General features: G+C 38.3%; 1 protein-coding gene across 8 annotated transcripts in view; it reads right to left on the minus strand.

The window, feature by feature from the left end:
* The window catches only part of DAPK1 (death associated protein kinase 1), an 88,595-nt gene that overhangs the window by 27,973 nt on the left and 39,916 nt on the right, over window positions 1–20,706 (minus strand). For 6 of the 8 annotated variants that reach the window (XM_075741015.1, XM_075741014.1, XM_075741017.1 and 3 more), the window contains 10 exons: window positions 9,854–9,992; window positions 7,863–7,992; window positions 7,536–7,584; window positions 7,364–7,390; window positions 6,789–6,941; window positions 6,597–6,642; window positions 4,898–4,987; window positions 3,804–3,896; window positions 2,102–2,242; window positions 873–971 (listed from right to left, as the gene is read on the minus strand). In XM_075741015.1, coding sequence (XP_075597130.1) covers window positions 873–971; window positions 2,102–2,242; window positions 3,804–3,896; window positions 4,898–4,987; window positions 6,597–6,642; window positions 6,789–6,941; window positions 7,364–7,390; window positions 7,536–7,584; window positions 7,863–7,992; window positions 9,854–9,992 — 967 coding nt within the window. The remainder of the gene's footprint in view (window positions 1–872; window positions 972–2,101; window positions 2,243–3,803; window positions 3,897–4,897; window positions 4,988–6,596; window positions 6,643–6,788; window positions 6,942–7,363; window positions 7,391–7,535; window positions 7,585–7,862; window positions 7,993–9,853; window positions 9,993–20,706) is intronic. The other 2 variants (XM_075741018.1, XM_075741021.1) reach the window with 1 other exon arrangement.

Consider the following 20,706-nt stretch of genomic DNA (forward strand, 5'->3'; position numbering starts at 1 on the left):
TAAAAAAAAAGAAAACAACCGCCTCAAATTGGTTCAACAACCCCACATACCAACAAAATGAGGATGCTGAGGCATTGGAACAGGTTGCCCAGAGAAGCTGTGGCGGCCCCTTCCCTGGAAGTGTTCAAGGCCAGGTTGGATGGGGCTTTGGGCAACCTGGTCTAGTGGAGGGTGTCCCTGCCCATGGCAGGGGGGTTGGAACTAGATGAGCTTTGAGGTGCCTTCAAACCCAAACCATTCTGTGATTCTATGAATGACAACAAAAAGCCCTGTACGCAAGGATGATTAACAGGATCACTAACTGTTTGCAAGGATAACCGTCTTCCTCCTCGTAAGGGAGTTTTTTGGAAACAGCAGTCATGGGATAAAAACCTTTCTGCTGCTTACTTTACCATCTATTAGATAGAAAAGAGACAGTGCTTCAAGTTTGCTTTAAATGACCCCCAGATTGTTACAATACATTTTGAGAAAAGCTTGTTGCAAAGCATTCCCTCCAGGACATAAAAGTTTTAGTTGCAATATTTCCCACTGCTAAAATGTGCATTTATCATTCCATATTAAATAAAGTTCACCATTGTGTTTTAGGGCAATCACTAATTAGTTTGAACTAATTGAGGTAATTTTGTAAGCACGAGCTACATTTTAAGATTAGTATCATTCAAATTACTTCAGCTAATAAAGTGATCAAAATCAGAGGATATATGCTAGTAATAAATGAAATTATTAAAGATCTGTTTTAATCTTTTGTGCTATGGAAGACAGAAAACAGGCTTTACAGCCCAGATTTTTTCATTTCCGATACAACTTGGTCTGAACCGCTGTTAACTGTACTGAAAAACTTATGCTGAATGGTGACAAAGCAGAACCCTGACCTTATCTTGAACATCAATACGGGATCCACGCTTTAAAAGTAACTGAAGCATCTGAATGTTTCCACAGCCAGCAGCAATCAGTAGTGGAGGTGTTCCATGCTAACAATGAAATATAAGCAAGAACAATGTATTTAATTTTTGAAGGATGAAGAAAAGAGAGTGGAATAGAAGGGAGGCATTGAATGGCAACTCTGGATTTCCAGTTCCAAATTAAGTCTTCATGGAATACTGTATAGAAAATAATTTGTCCCTTTGTCCAAAGAAATTTATTGCACAGCAATTTTCCATGGTTTTGCGATGAATTCACATTTACTAAATGAAACACAATGCATTAAAGGCATGCTTTTCAAATTAGGAATATTAATGTTAACCTCTTATTAGCCCAATTTGGCAAGGATGGTCCCCTTTGCTATTTCTCTATATCTACATTTTAAGTCAGATTACCTAAGGTGTTTGTCACACCACCTCAAAGGCACAAACCACCAGCAACATATGGGAAAGTTAAATGGGACTGCACCATTAAGAAAAAAATACAGTGATTTCTTGAAAGGTTCAAGACCCCCTCACAGTAAAATAACAGAGACTTTACATAGTGCTCCTCATGAATATTTGTCAAAGTACTTTAAAATGAAGGTCAGTATAACCATTCAAAAAAGTGAAAATTAGAGCTGAGATGATTTATCAAGGTTAAACAGCAGAGCCAGCAACAGAACTTTGGTCTCTTGGTCTCAGTTCCAAAACTCCTGTTAGGACAGCAGCAGTACACTGAAATACTGTAGCTGGCAAGTCATTTTGTTTCTGAAAATGAACGACACAATCTAACATTACGTTCACATAATCAGTTTCTGCACTATGGGACTTCTGTTTCTTACAGTGCTTTGCGAAGTCAGTTTTGGCAATCTGGTTAATCCTACATATTGTGCCATCTTAATCTGCCACAAGAAACAACTGCAAAGAAAAGCAAAGGTTGTTATCTGATATACCACAGCTCTTGACAATAGATTCAATTAATACTTTTTCAAAGGCCTAGGCAAAAATCCCACAACATTTTGGGTTCCATTTTCAGGTAGTTTGAGAAGACTGAACACAGAACACATTAAAATTTCTCCTAAAGAAAGGCAGAGTTATTTCCCATCCACTTGTCTTTACCTTTTCACTTCAGGTGTTACATTTCTATTTTACAACCATGTAGCTCTATTCAACAGGGTGATAGCTAGTCCCCCACGCACCTCAACACAGACCCACACTACCTTGTTGGGTTGATTGACATCGTAATTTGTCAGAGATCCCAGAAGGTGCTGTAATCCAGGAACATTGTCATCATTGATGGCATGAATAATAGCTTTCATCACAAAAGAATCTTCCTCATCCTTGCAATTGAATGAGAAAGAAGTTGTTAGCTTCAAGGAAAAAATCCCTATCTCAACAGCTGCCAAGATATCTAAAAAAATTAAAAAGTAAAATTTTCAAAGTCTTTTAAAGTCCTTTCTTCAGCTGCAAGTTATAAACCTTTGTGAAGCATATGGGTAACACGTACGCATGTTATTTGAAAACCAACACCAACCCCCCCCACCTTTTTCTAGTACAATATACTTCCCTCTTCTTCACACATGAACCTGTTATTCACTGAGATTCTAAACAGATTTCTTTTATTAGGTGTATTTTCTTTTTCCTCCTAGGTATTTCAATAGATGCAATACTTTCATGAAATGAAACTAATTCCATACATAAATGTGAACATTAAAAAAGAGGTACACAAATACAAACTGGAGTATCAAGTTTTGCGCCATCCAGGAACATGACACAGGAGTTTGGACCAAGCTTTCATCTATTCAAATGGACCAGTTAAAAGTCTAGAACATAAGTGATGAGCCCAGATACCTCTGCAGGTGTAACTTTGGTTTTCTCCCATGCACTAAAAAGTCAAAGAACTGAATGAAATTCACTGAGCCCAATATTTGGATCACTGTTAACTCCTCTCTCCTGAGCTTTCAGATTTTTTACAACACTAACATCAGGCTACAATCCTTTCTGCTGCAACAGAGGTGTGAAATGCTTGATCCAGTGTTAAAAGGCGCACTGATAGCTGAGGTGGGGGAGGCAGGGAAAGGAGGGCAAGACCAAGACAATAAAGAGCATGGAAGTAGAAAGCTAAAGAGGAGGAAAAATGGAAAAAAGAGCGCAGAGTTGCACAGGAGGGACACAGGGAAAATAATATGGATAAAAAAGGCTTTGCAGAATTTTTGAAGTTTGGTCCTATTAATGCACAGAAAAGACGGTTACTCAGCTCTAAACATATTAACATATGTACTTTGCTGATCACAGGATATTTGTGAAGCATGTATTAAAACCTGCAGAGGAAGCTGAATAAGAATGCTTTTGGATTTACAAGCATTTGTAATTGAAAAGCATACAGCAATTCCTCCTGACTACTTAAATCTAGTAGACGTATATACTACCACAAACTGAACACTGGCCAACCTTAAATAACAACTTGTTATGATACTGCTGTCTAGCATTCATTCGATCTAAGAGAGTCTCAATGATTTTGAATATTTAGTTAAAAATGCAGTATTATTTTACTCTACACAGTGCCATGAAAAATACAGATGCAACTTTTTCACATTGTAATTGCTACAGTACAAAAAATCCTCCTTAATCAAATGTTAAAACCAAGATAGATGAATTTCTGGCACTAGCTATCAGCATCACCATGGTAATTAATAAATCAAATTTCAAAGTTTGTGTCATGCAGAAGATCAGACTATGGATAACAGACCTCTGTAGCCTTAAAATACATTTTTTTTTCTACATACGAGATTAATTAATTTTGCACATTTTCAATAGCCCAGTATTTCTGTTAGAATAATTTCAGAAAATGTTAAGTTTCAGATGCAGTAAAGCATTAAAAGAATGTAAGTACACACTTACCAGAGTATCATCACTCCTAGCAACACTCATGTTACTTCTGGACAAGAAAGATCTTGATAATCTTTGGCACAAGGATATTAAACGCACTGATTGCTTTTTAAAAATAAGAAGAAAAAAGCTATATGTAAAAAAAAAATCAAAATAGAAGACTTATGATAAGATGCTATTGCAGAGATTTTAAAGGAATACTATCGTGTTAGCCAAGCAAACTGGAGTTTGACCTCAGCATCCCCCATCTTCTTTTTATATTGCATTTGAACTTTAAATTCCTTTTGACATTTATAATCCAAATAGGACATTCATATGCCCTAAGCAAAGCTACATATTATTTTTGGATTGCTACTACTTCACCAAGCTGTTCAAATACAAAGCAAAACAGATTCATATTACATCCTCTCGTTTACACTGAAAACATTTAAATGTACATATTTTAAAGTATGTACACACAGAAAACCTAAATTAGCTGATAGCATTCCTTTAAACACCATATTACAAAACAGTTTAAGATATTCTTAGACTCACCATTTCATTCTAGGGTAGCAAACTAGTACTTAAATTTTATAGATACCATAGATGTTCACCTCACACAGACACCAACCTATGGCAAAAAAATTGTACTGCCTAGCTGGCTGTTTTGTGCCTTTGGTCCACAGCTTAGCAAAATCATCCTATTTCTTGGCCTCTGTGACAATGAACAGAACTCCTTTACTAATAATAGCAACCTGTGTTGTCTCATGTTTCATCTCTCCTCATCAAGGGATGTTTGATTTACTGGGATTACTGTCACAAAAACACATACCTTAGGCACTTAGAAGTGCCTTTTCTCAGAAAACATTACCAGGACAGATGACGACAGCATACAGCTAGATGTATAAAATAAACAAGCCACACGCAAGTATTTATATGCAGATCATTAACAAAGAAGGCTTCTCCCATACCACCATACTCAAGTACCTAATTTATTCCACATGGCAGAGGAATGGGTTTCTTCTTCCTTCTTCTCCACTCTCAAATGTACTGATGTTTCCCTGTAGCAGGTGACGCTACTGCATTTGTATGTCACCAACAATTTGAAGATTTATTGAACTACTTACTTTCCATTTTCGTCGTGCTGCGAACTTTTTGAATTTCTCCATATTCACTGCAGACGCCTTTCTACTAAGCGCTTGCTGGGTGTCTTTAGGCTATGCACAAAAGGAAAATAAAGCTATTGTAAAATACCCACAATTACAACCAGAACTTCCATAAAGCACCTTCCTGCATGTAAGACTCTGTCCTTCAGTGATGACTTGCACTTACATTATAATAATACTGTAATCATACTGTAATAATAAAGTAATTGTAAGCACATCATTTTAACATCCACAGCATGCAGATGGAATTTCTTGAGAAAATGCCCTAAAGGAAATTCAAAACTAAGAATATTTCATGCAATACTAAAATTTGTTTTTTTCATTCTAAACAAAAAAAGCCAACATTCAGCTTTATCTTTCACCTCCCTCTGATGGAGGTATCAGATACCATCTCCTAGATAAATCTTGTCTTTTGGGAAGATTTCCTGGCTGATTTTAAATGCAGTCAAACTTTGTTCCAGTCTCAGTGTAATCAGCTGGATGCTGCTGGGACCCAAAAAAATAACATCCCACCTACCTGTGCGGCAAGCTTTAAGCCTGCACCCTTTGAACTTTCTCATGGGCTAATACTAAGCACCAGTTACCAATGGAGTAGACCAAATTTTGCATTATATGATCCCATACTTGAAGTCGTTTTTATAGAGAAATGCAGGTAAAGGTAGTGATGGGAAGGGGGGGAAAAAGGGATATGACCAGCGGGGTGGGGGAGAATGCCCGGAAAGTTAAAGGAACATAACAGGGTACAAAACATGTTTTGCTGCAGGACTGGAGATCTTGGTCCCAGAGACACAAACTTGGACAATGCTTGCTTCAGTGGTTTAAAAGATCATTTCAACATGTTCAACATGTTTCAACTGTTTAAGACTACCACAGCAAGAAGTCAGCAAAGCACAGTGAAATCTGTAGTTTGGCTTATTGGTGTAGAAACATCTGCCCTAGGATTCTGAACTGATGAACAAGAGCAGTTGTGGCACGGATAAATATTCTGCTAACTGGTTCTGTGGGAAGTGGAAATGGGGTCAAATACCCACTGTGCATCCCCAAGACCTGGGAAATCAATGGCACTGAAGAGTTTTACTACTCACCATCAGAACGTAATATGGAATTTAAAAAAGTGGCAGGTATTACTATACACATTAAGTAAGAAGAATGATAGGTCCAATTTTCTCCCTCTCAACCTAGGGGCACCACAACAGCTTGATCAAAACCAAACACTGTGGAACAGTGAAAGATGCAGCAGACTGCTGCCCCACATCAATTGCCTCCTTCAGTCTGAAGAGGAAGGACAGAAGAGAGATGACCCTCTTCTGCCCAATCTAAATAAGGAGACTAGAAGATGAAAAATGTGAAAGGAAATTTGACTGGATTCAGAGAATGTATTTTTGTCAATGCAATGCTCCCTAAAAATTAGCTTCTCTGCATGAGCACAATTTAAATCTCAATAGTAGGCTACTTCTCTATTGCTAACTTACATAGATGATATGATAATGAAGTCCGCATTCTGTGTGTATTAGCTTTCATGCAGATGGCTTTCCAAAACAGTAAGTTATATAAAAAAATTATGCCAATTTTCCTTGTTAAGGAACTTGAAAAGTGAAAGCTAAGTATGAAACAAAGAATGATTAAAAACAGGACAACAGAGAATGAATTACATGCTAACCTTGATCCAAGGATGCAGCAAACTATCTTGAATAGTCATTCTCTTCCTTTAATAGAATAAAAGATAGAACTGTTTTAGATAGTAAAAAATACATACTGCTATGTTTAGTAAACTAACACCTCAAAATGTGATGTCATTTGAAATACTAGAGACATAGGCTTCAACAGTACATACACAAGAGAAACAACTCACTTTGGATCTTTGACTAGAAGTCTTTGTATAAAATCTTTAGCTAGGGCACTGGTATTACTGAAGAACTCTTCTTCAAACTCATAATTCACAGCAGACACATTTGCTAATGTTTCCTGTTTGGTTTCCCCAAGAAATGGTGATGCACCACTTAGACTGCAAGAAACACAAAACACTCCTCTCGTTATATGTTGTAACATTGCTGTTTCAACCCTCTGAGATTGAGTAACAGCAGAAAGTGAACATTTTTATTTTCTGCTTTAAGACTGCAAACATACTTTGAGGAAGATGTGATCTAACAGGGCAAAAAAGCTTTGCTGTAACTTCAGAGAATATTGATTAAGATAAAGCCACTGTGGAAAATCAGCTACAGATTTAAAGACAGCTTCCCATGCTATCCCAATGCTGATTAATGGCCACTCTTTCAATAATTATACTATTGCTTTTATGAAGATTCAACTTGAATCATGATGTGCAATCAAAACGGTTTGACTTTTATAGAAACCACCAAAACCCCAGAGGATAGAATCAGAATTAACCAGCATTTGCAAGAAACACACATAGATTTTGGTACTTACAGAATATAAGTTATTACACCAATGCTCCTGGAGTTAAGGGAAAGAAAAAAAAAAAAAAACGGATGAGGGAGAGGGGAGAGAAACAGATGGAGGGAGAGAGAGGAGAAAAAAAAAGGTTAGAACATAAGAATAATCATGAGAGATTTCTTTCAAGTAAGATCCAATAACTTACCACATATCTGCTTCAAGACCAAGAGGCTCATAATTTACTATTTCAGGAGCTAAAGGAGAAAGCAGGAAGATCAGTACCTAGTCAGAGAACAGAGCTATGTCACTCTGAGCCTATATATGTCACAGACAATAAGCTAAGGTGCTGATAGATAAAAACACCTTAATGCGAGTCTAAGTTGGAACCGAATGCTACAAATTGCTTATTTAAATTTCAAAATGTCATGAATTACAAATTACATAATCTGTAACTCAGCCAAACCAAGCTAAGCCACATATACTGTTTCATAGACCAAACAAGAATAGTTTGAAGAAACAACAGTTTTCTCACCAACAAACTCTGGCGTTCCGAAGATATTTTTGAATTCATTTCCAAAGTCAATTTTGTGTGCTAAACCAAAGTCAATAATCTTGATTCGAGGCTTTGGTACATTCCTGTCCAACAACATTATGTTTTCAGGCTTTGATAAGGAAGAAGGGGGAGAGAAAGAGAGATTATACATAGGTATAAAAAGTCTGACACATACCAGCATTCTTCAGCACTGAATACTTCTCTTTACCTCCTTCAGCCTCTTGAACTGTGTCTTCAGCAGAAAATTCCTCTATTTTCCTATTATGATCTAACATATACTAAAAATTAACTACAGTAAATTAGGTTCTCATGTTGTTGACAGAGTGCTGTGATTTCCACAGGGCCAAGATTTTATGTCTTGTAGATACAACAGTTGCAGTTTTCATGTGGACAGACCCTAAGCGAAACACGCTGTCTTCAGTAAAGACCACAGCCCCTGCACTACGGCCATGTGAGCAGCACTGGGAGCTTGTGAGAAACAAAGTCCTATAAACTAGTATTTGGGCTTGGTCACTCCCTGAAAGAGGTTTCTTTCACACTGTGCAAGCAATCATGGAGGTGCATCTTGTTGCCTTTGGATTGCCAAGAGAAACTTTAGGAGTGGTCCAGCTCCCAGATTTTAAGGCTCAACATACTTAAAAAAAAAAAAGCATTAAGAGCAGGTTCTCATGTCTCTTCTAGCTATATTTTAAAATATGGCCTTTGGATCATTTTCAACACAGATTTGCAAAACTAGAACAAAGAAGATAAAACATCAAGACTATCATCAAAGGAGCTTGCTTCTGCACTCCATCACTTTCAACTAGCATACAGAACCAGCTACTTAGTTTCCATATCCTGTCATGTCCATAAGCTGGCAGTTCCTGGAGCTACATCCATCCTGCTCACATTGTTAAGGAATTCTGGAGTCATTAAGGACAGCTCTTCATCATCACCCTTCTTTTACTTCTCTTTCCCAATTATGGGGGGGCAGATAAGTGCAAATATAATTTTCTTCCTTACCTCCCTACATTTCTATTGCATACTTTCATTGTTCTGCATACTTTAATTCTTGCTGCATACATGGTATCTGGTGTAAGGATGCTTTGTTTTATTACAAGCACATTAGCAAAACTTTGTATTTCATACTGTAAGAAAAGTATTTCTTACTAGATTCACAACTCTTTTATCTTGCTGACTGTCTCTACAAAGACCAAACTTATTACTGTAGGTAATCAGAATGAGACTGGAAAAGATATGCTTACCCTGAAAACCATTCCTTTCCCTACCTCATCCCCAGAACACGGCACCCCTTTCAGAACTGCACTGAAATATAATAATTATGCCTCCTTTTCCTACTATAGACATAGCTGCTGACTTCAGCAGACTTCAGGGAATGTTCAGCTGCCTACCTCTGAAAAAAAAAAAACTTACAGAGGAAAACATTCTGAAATCAAAATATTAAAAAAAGCAATAACTGGAGTTTAGATATGCAATTAACAGTTTTTCTAAAAACAAAAAAGCCGCAAAAACAAAAAAAGAGGAGGAAATTATCTGTTCTGTCTGCTCCACAATAATCTTTGTACTTAACTCTGTACTGTTTCAATTTAGTACCTATAAATAACATTCATGTGAACATAAATGTATACAACAGCAAAAAAAAAAGTTGGAAAAAAGGCATCCTGTTCAGAATGTTTCATCCAGATAACATTCACATTCCATATAATCATCATTTTTATTTCAAGATTGCTTCCTCAGAATGGTTTAATTTCATCAGAATTTGCCATTTCCCATGAAGAATCTTACATTAGAAACAGATGGGAACTACTTACAGTTCAGTAATTTCTTTCAATTTCTTTCCCCTGTCTACATAAGCTAGAAAAACAAAGCTACGTCCAAGATCTGCACGATGGCAGATTTGTGGCTGATGTTACAAAGGACTTTAACAGATGTTGCTTACAGTTGCTGAAGTTTTTATCTGCTCAACACACCTTAAGATCAAAGTGGGCAATTTGCAGTGAGTGGAGATACTGAACACCATTAAGTATCTGTTTGAGAAATTCTGTGGCTTCCTCCTCCGTGAGAGATTCTTTCTCAGCTAAGAAGTCGAAGAGCTCTCCACCTGCAACACTTGGAGAGCAGAAGCAAAGTTATTGACGAGCTTGTTTCAACCAACGGGTTCCTTTGAGTGCAGCTATTCTCAGAGCAGCCTTGAAAAGGATTCAGATGCTTTAAATGTTGTCAGTATCAAAAAAGAAGATGCAAATTACTTAATTCAATACCCCAAATAGTTAGTAACTACCCCTCCTCCGTCTGAAAAGAACACAATAGAAAGAGTCTTATTTTCAAACAAAAAAAGGTTTAAAATAACCAAACAAACATGGTTGGCTGTGTCTATATTTAAATTAAGTAAAACCCACCTACTCTCTATATGGACTTTTAAAAGAATAAAATTAAATGTGAAGTAAGTATACTCAAAACATACTAATGTAACAGGACATCTAGAAAATAAAATATGAATTCACTTGTACTATTAGTAAAATATCAGATTTTCACCCTCGATTGAAAAATACAAAATCTAAAGCACATTTTGAAATAGTTACTGGTAGCTGTCCTGATATTCAGCTTCTAAACTCCTCAAAGCATTCAACTCTTTGAAAATATATTCTGTTCTTTGAAACAGTGTATTACATTCAGCATGTCTGTTGTATTCATACCCTAACACTACCACACCGATCCTGCATCTTAAGATTACTTCCAGCAAGTGTTTTAGCTGCACAGGCAGAAAGAAGAGAGGTAAGAAGTGAGGAGGGTACATAAGCACATCTAGATTTTTGCATTTGAGGGAGAGGAATAAACTGAAGATGACCCTTTTCTCAGCTCAGTCAGCAGTCTGCAGGAGTGATGGTAATTGTCAACAGAGAAAGAGATACTAAAGTGAAGAGAATAGGAAATATGAACTACAGCTACACTTAAAACCCAAACCAATCTCCTCTCTGTTTAAGGACATATACTGAGATGACCGTCCACTCTGGCAAACTGTTTTTTCTTGTTTATAAAAGCAGCATTATTACCTATAAATGTCTTGGAGACCACAAAGATAGTCATATTATCCCCTATATTTTGCATTATATCGATATTAAAAAAAATTCAGAAAGTACACCCTAATTTATGTTGCCTTTCCATTGGGAAAAACATAATCTGTTTATGATTTAAAGTTCCGATTATGAAAAATAGTGGGATTAACATATAACAATAGCTAAACAGTCTGTGCAAATTTCTGGAAATACCTTTGACTTCTTTATCATGTCTACTTTTCAAGAGACCTAATCTGCATTATTGTAATGCAAATTGCATGAAAACTGTATTTTAATGAGTTCTTGGAGCTTTCACTGAGCTGCCTAGACAATAATGAGTGTATTGTTTTGGGTATTATTTATGTTGTAATATTTTCTGCATGAAAGCAATTATTGAAACAAAGTGCCATTAAATACAAGAATTATAGACTGGACAGAAGAGAGGTAATTTTATTTTTTTTTCTTTTTCTGTAGAGACATTAAAATGTAATTCCTAAAGATTAAATACAGTTCATTATTTTACAGAGGCTGGAGGGTGGCACAGTGCTGGCATTTCCCTTCATTTCCAATCACTGGGCTAAGGCACTTAGACATCACATGGAACTTCTTTCCACATGTTTCAAAGTGGGTGTTTGCTGCAGTTGCCAGGAGGCTGTTAATCGGAGCACTGCCATGCCACAGGCAGAGTCACGGTGGCTCCTTCCCCAGCCGTGGGAGCAGTCACAGCAAAACCCAGCACCTTTACGCGCTCAGCACCATTTGGCACCAGGCTAACTATCAGTTTGGTGAACCGGCAGAGCTGGACACTTGGCTGAAAGACTGCACCAAACATTGTTATCTGGTTTGCTTTTCATGTAGATCACCCACCCTGTGAAACAGGGAAAGCTCCTGCTGACACTTAAAGCATTCATGAGCCATCACAAATGCAACAGAAGTACTTGGAGCATGCACTTTTGGCAACGCCAACTTGCAACACTGTGCTGCCCACTCTGCAGTCTAAACCAGGCTGTGACAGTGTCACACAGGTATGGATATGTTTTATGGCTGTTACAGCTTGCTCTTATTCCTGTTGGCATTTTAAAGATACGTAGTCTCTGTGAAACTTGCTAGTCATCTATGAACAGTAGCATGGATTATACACCTTCCTTTTAGAACCAAAAGAAAAAATTTCCAAGGTTTACTTATTTTTGAGATATCTAACAACAAAACATTAACCATATTTGTGTAAAATGGAAAGAGACTCTTCAGCTTCAGCTTCTTCTTATCTGCAATCATTCCGTTTTGTGCAATTTCATATCCTGAAAGTTTAGACTGCATGAAATCACGAGTTTGATGTACATGTGTTTTCATGTGTCTCAGAGATGTCACATTTCTGAATAGTTAATTACATGAGATTGCATATAGCTCTTCTCTAGCACTGATGAGTACTATTCTCTTGTCTTTGCCATAGGTTAGTTGTAGTGACATTTCTTTTATGATTATATCATAGGCCTTATAATAGCATGAAATAAAATGATACCTGTATTTTACAAGTAATATACCTAGTGCTTGCAGATCTTGAAACTGAGGTCCAGAGAAGCTAACAGGTTAAAAAAAAAGGGGGTTTTTTTTGTCTTCGAATTGGAAGTTAATTAGCAAAAGTGGTAGATTTTTTCCAACATGTTGTGTGCCTCTTTAGACGCTTAAGAACTGTTACCCTAAATGACTCGGCAGCCCTTGATTAAGGAGTAGGTGAGTGAGGAGGGACTGGATGTAACACACTCAAAGCTTTCTTCCAGAAGTAGCTGTACCTCTAGTCTATGGGATTTTAGCGCGCCCCTTCACATTACGCACCTCACCCTTAATGCCTAGGGTGAGATCCCATGCGGGATCACCTCAGAGGGTGGGTCATGGTGACTTCTCCTGTTGGTAACTCCTCAGCTGCGGGGGGCAAGCTCAGTACCCCAGGTTCTCCCTTTGGGCACTGCCATTGCTGGCAAGCACCGTGCCCAGCCAGCTTCTCCTGCTGCTCACTTTTACCAGCAGTGACGTAAGGTGTGAGAGAAATGGGGTTTTATAGCAATGATGAGTAAAATGTTAAGCTAGCACAGAGGAGATGACCTGGAAGCTCAGAAAAGCTAGGCTTCCCGGAAAGCTCCGTTTCAGGTGTCCTCCTGGGGCCCTTCCCATATGTGAAGGGCTGAGACCCACGTCCCCACGGGAGCTCAGTATCGCTTCCTCTTCACGCTCATCAGAAGACTGCTTATTCTCTACCTTCCTGCTCACTCTGGTAGGTCTGATATTAAGCTGTAGCACCACAGGTATACAGAAAACCACAGTATCACTGCAGGGCAATTATTCCAAACAAGTCATAGATGGTTAATACAGGTCCACATTCAACATCCTTTACGAGTCTCACTTCCACAATTAATTCACTGGATTACAGTGCCCCCAGGTCTATCAGCAGAGTCTGCTTTCACAGATTTCATAACCAGATTGTACACCAAGAGTAGCTAGGTGATCTTGACTGGACTTCCAGATCAAGAAGTGGGCTAGAACAAGCCAGGAAAGACACCAGCTACGTAGGCCATTGCAGCCTTCACAAACCTCCTAAAATGCTGCTGGGTTTTCAAGTCTAGCCCTGTGCCTCAGCCAGCAAAACATGGTTCCACGGTAAATAAACACCACACATTTTACTATCCCCTGGTCACCTTCTGAGGTAGAGCCAGAAGCCAAGCAGAAAGCCCCACTCCAGCAATGTTCCTGTGCATGCCCCATCTCACGTACAGAGGCAGTCTCAATCTGAAGGAGAAGAGGCAGACAACTCCATTCATCCACCCTTATGACTGACCTTTGTGAATGTCAGGTTCTCCCAAGAAGTACACTGGTTCCACTTCCACTACAATGCCCCAGCCTTGTTTCTAAGTTAGCTTTGGGGCTGCTGGTGCATGAACCTGTTGAAATGTGGCTCAAACCAGATCATTGCCCGGGTTTCCAGAGCCACGCAAACTCCCTCCCAGCCTGCCTTTGGGGCTCTGCAGAGGGGCCTGCGCAGCCAGCGTCTGATAGACTGCTGGCAACAACCGCCTGGATAAAGGTTGCTTCCTGAAGGAAGTAGAGGCAAGAGGTTCACTGAGCACTAGTGTTTCTCCCTGTAGAGCACTTTGGAGTATCTGTTCCTAGTATCCTCTGGAAGCGTAGAGCTTCTCTGTTCAATTTCTCTGTCTGCTGGTAGGAACTGCCAGACAGCTTTCTTAGCAGTTCATCTGTGCCCTAATGCAACGCTGATCTCCAAAGTGCTTGCAAGTAACTGATGGGCAACAACTTACACCTCTTCAGATTAACACAGGAACTTGACTGTGATCAAGTCACAGCTAAATTCCTCTACAGCTGCAAAGCCTATATGTTCACTTTCACATACTGTTTTCCTTGAAAACATTAACTCTTTAATGCTCTTGTATAAAAGCCTTCTGTTTACCTTTAAACTAAGTCACAATTTTGCAGTCATAATAGGTTCAAACATTTGATATAATGAGAATCTGTGATTGATGGAGGTCACATCTTAATCCTAAAGGACATGTGGAATTATTGACCATGTTATAACACAGAAAGCCATAAGGGCTGAGTAAATCTATTTTCACTCTTATTTTGACATGTTATATTGTCTTTGAGTAGAAAGACTCCTAAAAACATTTTCAGTAAGAGCAAAGCTGGTATGTGCTGCTTCCCTGATATTTCTAGGTAGAGGTGCTAGCTTTCCCAAACTGATACAAGTAAAACAAAACTTTGAGTCAACTGCATTCTTTCTTACAAAATGCAATAGTGGTAAAATCATTTTCCAGCCTTCCCAAAGGAAGGCTGACAGATGTGTTTGCAACCCACATATTCCCTCGGGGAAAAAAAACACATTACACCTGCAGAAAAAGGATTTCTTGATAGTGCTTTTGCAGGTTGCCAAGCTTTCTTAATCATGAAACGGAACTGATCTCAGAGGAAGTCATTACGGGAACTTATATATGGAACTTAGAACCAATTAACCTTCAAAGTCAGCGTGGTCACCTCGTAACGACTCAGTCACATGCCATGTTGATCACACTGCTCATATTGTACTAGCACCTAAATGGTAATTAATGATTACCTAAGGATTTCTGATGAAGTTAAAAAAACCCACAAACCTCAAAACCTATGCCCAAATCCCTTGTTTGAAGAAACTTAACCTAGTAAGGTGAAGCTCATAAGGTTTAATTTATCTTGCTTAGATTTCAAACCAACATAAACTACTAAAGTTAAAGAAGAATTCCAGAACCAATTTATTCCATTTTTTAAAGCAGATTCAATTTGATAAATTACTGAATTCTTCCCTAATCCAAAAATTTCTTCTATCAACTTGCAAAACAAATGTTCTCCCTAAGGATTCTGTGGTCAAATGTCTCTTGTATGAGTCCTTGCATTATTTCGAATTTATGAATTGTATAATTACCAACCCACTCCTCAGAAGTACAAAAGGTACCAAATATTTTAAGAGAGCAGAACAGGGCTACTAGTTCATTACATTACCCACCTGCTGAACAACATTGTTCTTATCTTTTTCTACCAGAAAAAACAAGGTATGCCACCGCATCACTATGCTTTGTCATTTTCATTTGTCCAGCTTCTTTCAGAGACACCAACTGTCGTGAAATCCTCTCTTTGGCATGTCTAAACTCTTCAGTTACATTGAACAAGAAGCATTGGCCTCAGAATGGCCAGCCAGAAGAACACAGGCACCAAAACTGGGACTAAGATTTTCCCTCCGAGGTGGGCTCAGTTTGTTGCAGAGTCACACTGGCTCTAGCTCCTTTCTTTTCAGCCCTGTCAAGCCTTCATTCTTACCTGTTTATGTGTCCTCTGTCCATCTACCTGTGGGCCTACTATTGAGGATTCTGAAGTGAAAAGGTGGCACAGCATGTACAAATTAGCGGTGCAGAGCTTGCTTACCTGCTGCTACATCCAAGTAAACACCGAAGATTCAATCCTCCTCTCAATAGTCAGTACAAGGCCACTTTAGAACAACTTTCTTATAAGTAAAATTAATAAAAACCTCTGAGCTACTTCTATCAAAAAGACAACTAAAAAGTAAAGAAACTCTGTGCAGATTTCAAGCTTCTCTGGAAGTCAAGCTATTAGAAATGTAACAAGTTACATTAACTCCCCAATAAGATAGAAGAGGAATTTAAAGAGTTCATCCTTATTTGCTGTTACTTGGAAAGCAGCACTGTGGAGAAGGGCCTCGGAGTCCTGGTGGACAACAAGCTCTCCATGAGCCAGCAGTGTGCCCTTGTGGCCAAGAAGGCCAATGGCATCCTGGGGCACATTAGGAAGAGTGTGGCCAGCAGGTCGAGGGAGGTTCTCCTCCCCCTCTACTCTGCCCTGGTGAGGCCACATCTGGAGTTCTGCGTCCAGGTCTGGGCTCCCCAGTTCAAGAAAGACAGGGAACTACTGGAGAGAGTCCAGGGGAGGGCTACGAGGATGATTAAGGGACTGGAGCATCTCTCGTAGGAGGAAAGGCTGAGAGAGCTGGGTCTGTTTAGTCTGGAGAAGAGAAGACTGAGAGGGCATCTCATCAATACTTATAAATATCTAAAGGGTGGATGTCAAGAGGATGGGGCCAGACTCTTTTCAGTGGTGCCCAGTGACAGGACAAGGGACAATGGGCACAAACTGGAACACAGGAAGTTCCATCTGAACATGAGGGAAAAATTCTTCACTCTGAGGGTGCCAGAGCACTGGAAGAGGCTGCCCAGAGAAGTTGTAGAGTCTCCTTCTCTGGAGATACTCAGAACCTGCCTGGACACAATCCTGTGCAACCTGCTCTGGGTGATCCTCCTTCAGCAGGGGGGTTGGACTAGATGATCTCCAGAGGCCCCTTCTAACCCCTACCATTCTGGTTTTTTACTCTACAATTCTGTAGAGTACTACTCTACAATTCTGTAATTTACTCTACAATGAGCAAGTCACAACATTATCAGAATTTTTATACATGGATCTACCATCCTTTCCTTGCTCTATTCTGTTTGATCAATATTATGAAGGTACCAATAAGGTGGCAACTCTTTCTGAGACACCGGGATGTACAGCCTAAATTTAAAAAAAAAAAAGTATACAGGAACTAACATTTTAAAAAATCATAAACCCTAGTATTTAATGCACAATCACTTGTAAGTTAATATTATTCCTCTTTTTCTGAGCTAAGACTTTCAAAGCTTTCTTCTCCTTTTTTGAATTCTAAAAGCACATATTCATGACTCAGAACTATGCTATGAGAGCTAACAGTCTTAAATTAAGATTTCTAATTCAGAAATGAAGGTATTTGTTTTGCAGAGAAAAGTATGAATACTTAACTCCATCCATAGCTTTCCAGTGAAAAGAGTCAGCTATTGCTATCAAGCTATTTTAAAAGGTGATACCATTTGCATTACTTTTGAGGATTCTAAGGAATTACTATATAATTTAGGATAAGGGTATTTATTCTTTGCAGGTGCACCCAGAAGCTACAACCAAGCATAACACAGTGAGTACATTCTGTAAGTCTGCAGTCCAAATGAAGATATAATTTAATAAAGTGGAAAGAAAAAAATAGAAGAGACAGAGATTACGCATCCAAGGTTACCAGCAGGCCAGTGAAAAGGGAACCAAGTAGGTGCAAAATGTGCTTGAGGAAATAAAATAATGATCACTATGCAACAGAGGCATCACTGTGATGTCTAATAAACTGATGGCTTCAGCGGCGCTCTCTGGAAATAGCTTAGCATTACCAGCATATAACAGAGATTAGTTGCTGCAGCTGGATAGAAAAAAAGTACTATAAAATTCTGACTAATTCAATTATTTGTGTGATGGGAGAACAAAGTATTACTGTTTTAATTTAGATGAGGAAGACATAGTGTCTTCCAATTCATATGTAATATGCACAATATTCCTTGCAAGATGATGAAAAAGTCCACAGAGTAGGAATTTCAAAGGTTATTTCCAAATTGAGACACTTCCCACTAAGACAGACATAGAAATATGACAATATGCCTGATTAAATATACCAAAAGACTGTAATAAAGTAAGGGTCTTCAAGAATATCTCATGCTTGTGTGCAACTGCGAATCTTTTAAGAAAGCCTTTGATTTTAAATGTTTCAGAAATTAAATGATTTTTAAATTTTGATAGGTCAGTTTCCTGACATAAGGTAGTTGAGAGGAAAACCTCCAAACACCTATCTGGATAAAGTTTTTGATATGCAGCTCTGTTTTGCATTCCATGTTGTGAGGACATTGCCACTGCAATAATTAATGAACTGCATACAAATCACCTTGAATACCTTGCTGGCTGACATAATATTTGCTGCAAGGGAATGAAGGGAAACTTCTACAGCCAGTCGCTCACTTCTGAGAAACAGCTGACTGATAAAGCAGAAAAATGTTTAGGAGGCTGCACACAGTACTGCAAACCTCTTGGTGAACCAAGAAATAAAAATCAACAGCAAAAAGGCAACAGACGCTGTTGCCCCAAGACTGTGCATGTTAACATCTACTAGCAGCCACCAAAGGGGCAGCTGCAGTGGCTTGATGCCTGTGAGCTGCAGCTTCTACCAAGAACAGAAACCAGAGATACTTTTCCTCATCACTGCTCGTATTAATACGCTTGCATACTACATTCTAATTAGAAGGGAAAATCATCACTTAGGATGGATTCTGAGAACAGCAAAACAGGTTATTTGGTGAGCTTTCAGCGGGTGCCTAGGCAAAATGTGAATATTAAAAGCTTAAAAGAAAGGGATCACACATTTAAGTGTCTAAGCATATGATTAAATAGAGTATCTTCTGCCTTTTCAGTCACATTACATAATATCATAGTGATTTTGAGAATTACACAACTTTACAGCAATTACTATATTCAGTTTACAAAGGGACTGCTAATGTGTCATGTTTTCCTCTTTGACCTTCTAACTAAATAAATGCGTTACCTTTGTGATACTTCAACTTGAAAGACTCACACAGCAGCTTGGAAAAGTGGGGGGGGGGGGAAAAAAGGTCTCCAACTGAAACAACATGGGGATTCTTAACTACACAAAATGATTAGCTACATTGCAATGCAAATAGTTTGCTGAGCTTCACACTATCAAGCTAACAAAATATTAACACATGTTGTCAGAAGCAATCTCTGTTTCCATTTAATGACTGTTAGTGGGTACGCATAAACACACAGAGGAACCTTGCTGCTAAAAGAGCTCCTATCTCATGGGCAAGTGTGTGTGGTGGAATAGCCCTACTCCTCCTACCGCTGTCCATGATTATTGAGCCTTCCTCAGAGCTTTCAAGTCCAGACACTGGCCTAATTTCACCTGGACAGATTACAGAGTAGAAAGCAAGCACTGCAGAAGCAGCGATACACTGACAGAAAGGTTATAGACAGGAAGAATGTGAGAGATAATATCAAGTGGGGAGAGGAAGACATATCCCACTAATTTTGCTGTATATTCACGACATGTTTAAAGAGTTCTGAACAAAACTCAGGAGTAGCAGATATTCTGACAGGAATATAAGGAAGTTTTACTTCATGCAGGATGATCATTTAGCTTTTTTAAAAAATTACTTGCTTAAATTATCCAAAGGTGACAAACTAATGCAAGTGTATACTGAAAAAAATCAACCAAGATTACAAGTATTACAGTAAACAGTCACATGCTGGACTAGAAGTGTAAAAGTATTTCTAATATAACAAAGCAGTATCATCCATGTATATACCATAGAAAAGATGAAACTCCAAAAGCTACTTCCCAGTTTTCTTTTTAAATCTATACTGTAAATCTACAAATATGTTACTGGAGGCACGCAACAAAAAAGCATCCTCGTAAGGTAAGTGGAAATATCATTTACCAAAGTTAATAAACAGGAAGACATAACCTACATAAGAAAAATTACATGAACTGACATGGAAAAGACACAAGTGCTGCCCAAGATTCCGGTACCAAATCATTTACTTGCACAAAATACTTATCCTAAAACACATTTAACTGATACAGAGCAGTATGGCAATAATACAGTGTCAGGCATGCAAATAATGTCAAGACATGCATATCCCACCAGCAGATACTGCCAAACTGTAATGGGTGAGTAATGCTTGACTCCTAAACTTGCAATCTTTGAGGAACTTGAAGTCAAGTGAAACAATGCACTTGAAACAATGCAGAAGTGTTCTCTGCCAACATATTTACCCCAATCCATTAGCAACAATCTTGGATGAAAAATGGGAACTAAAACAAGGATATGAAAGTTCAGTTTACATTTCAACAGGACAGAACAGGGAAAATCCTGTTCTCTGTTACGTGGGTTAAAATAAAAAAAGAGAAAAAGCATTCAGTGATTCTACTTTACACCAACATAAAACACAGTAAAATTTGCTAAACTAACCTCCACTTAGAATCTCTATTTCCCTCTGCTTTTATCTTCACATCAGTTTATTTAGCTCCAGGCTATTATTCTGGATCCGTAACATCAACAATGATTAAAGTAACAAGCAGAAAAAATTCCTAAATATGCTGGATTTTTTTTTACCCTTGTAGTGCATTTTTTTTACCCTTGTAGTGCATTTACAGTGAAAAATATGTCTAGAAGTAAAGAAGCTACAACCTTTGACTTAAAAATAAATAATTCTCAGACTATTATCAATCTTCTTTTGGGGTATGAAAGGAACATCCATCAAATCACTGTGATTCTCAGAGAAAGTATCTAATTTCTTTTTAAAACAAATATTCTGTT

Source organism: Balearica regulorum, chromosome Z (assembly GCF_011004875.1).
Source record: "Balearica regulorum gibbericeps isolate bBalReg1 chromosome Z, bBalReg1.pri, whole genome shotgun sequence".
In the NCBI taxonomy this organism is placed as follows: Eukaryota; Metazoa; Chordata; class Aves; order Gruiformes; family Gruidae; genus Balearica; species Balearica regulorum.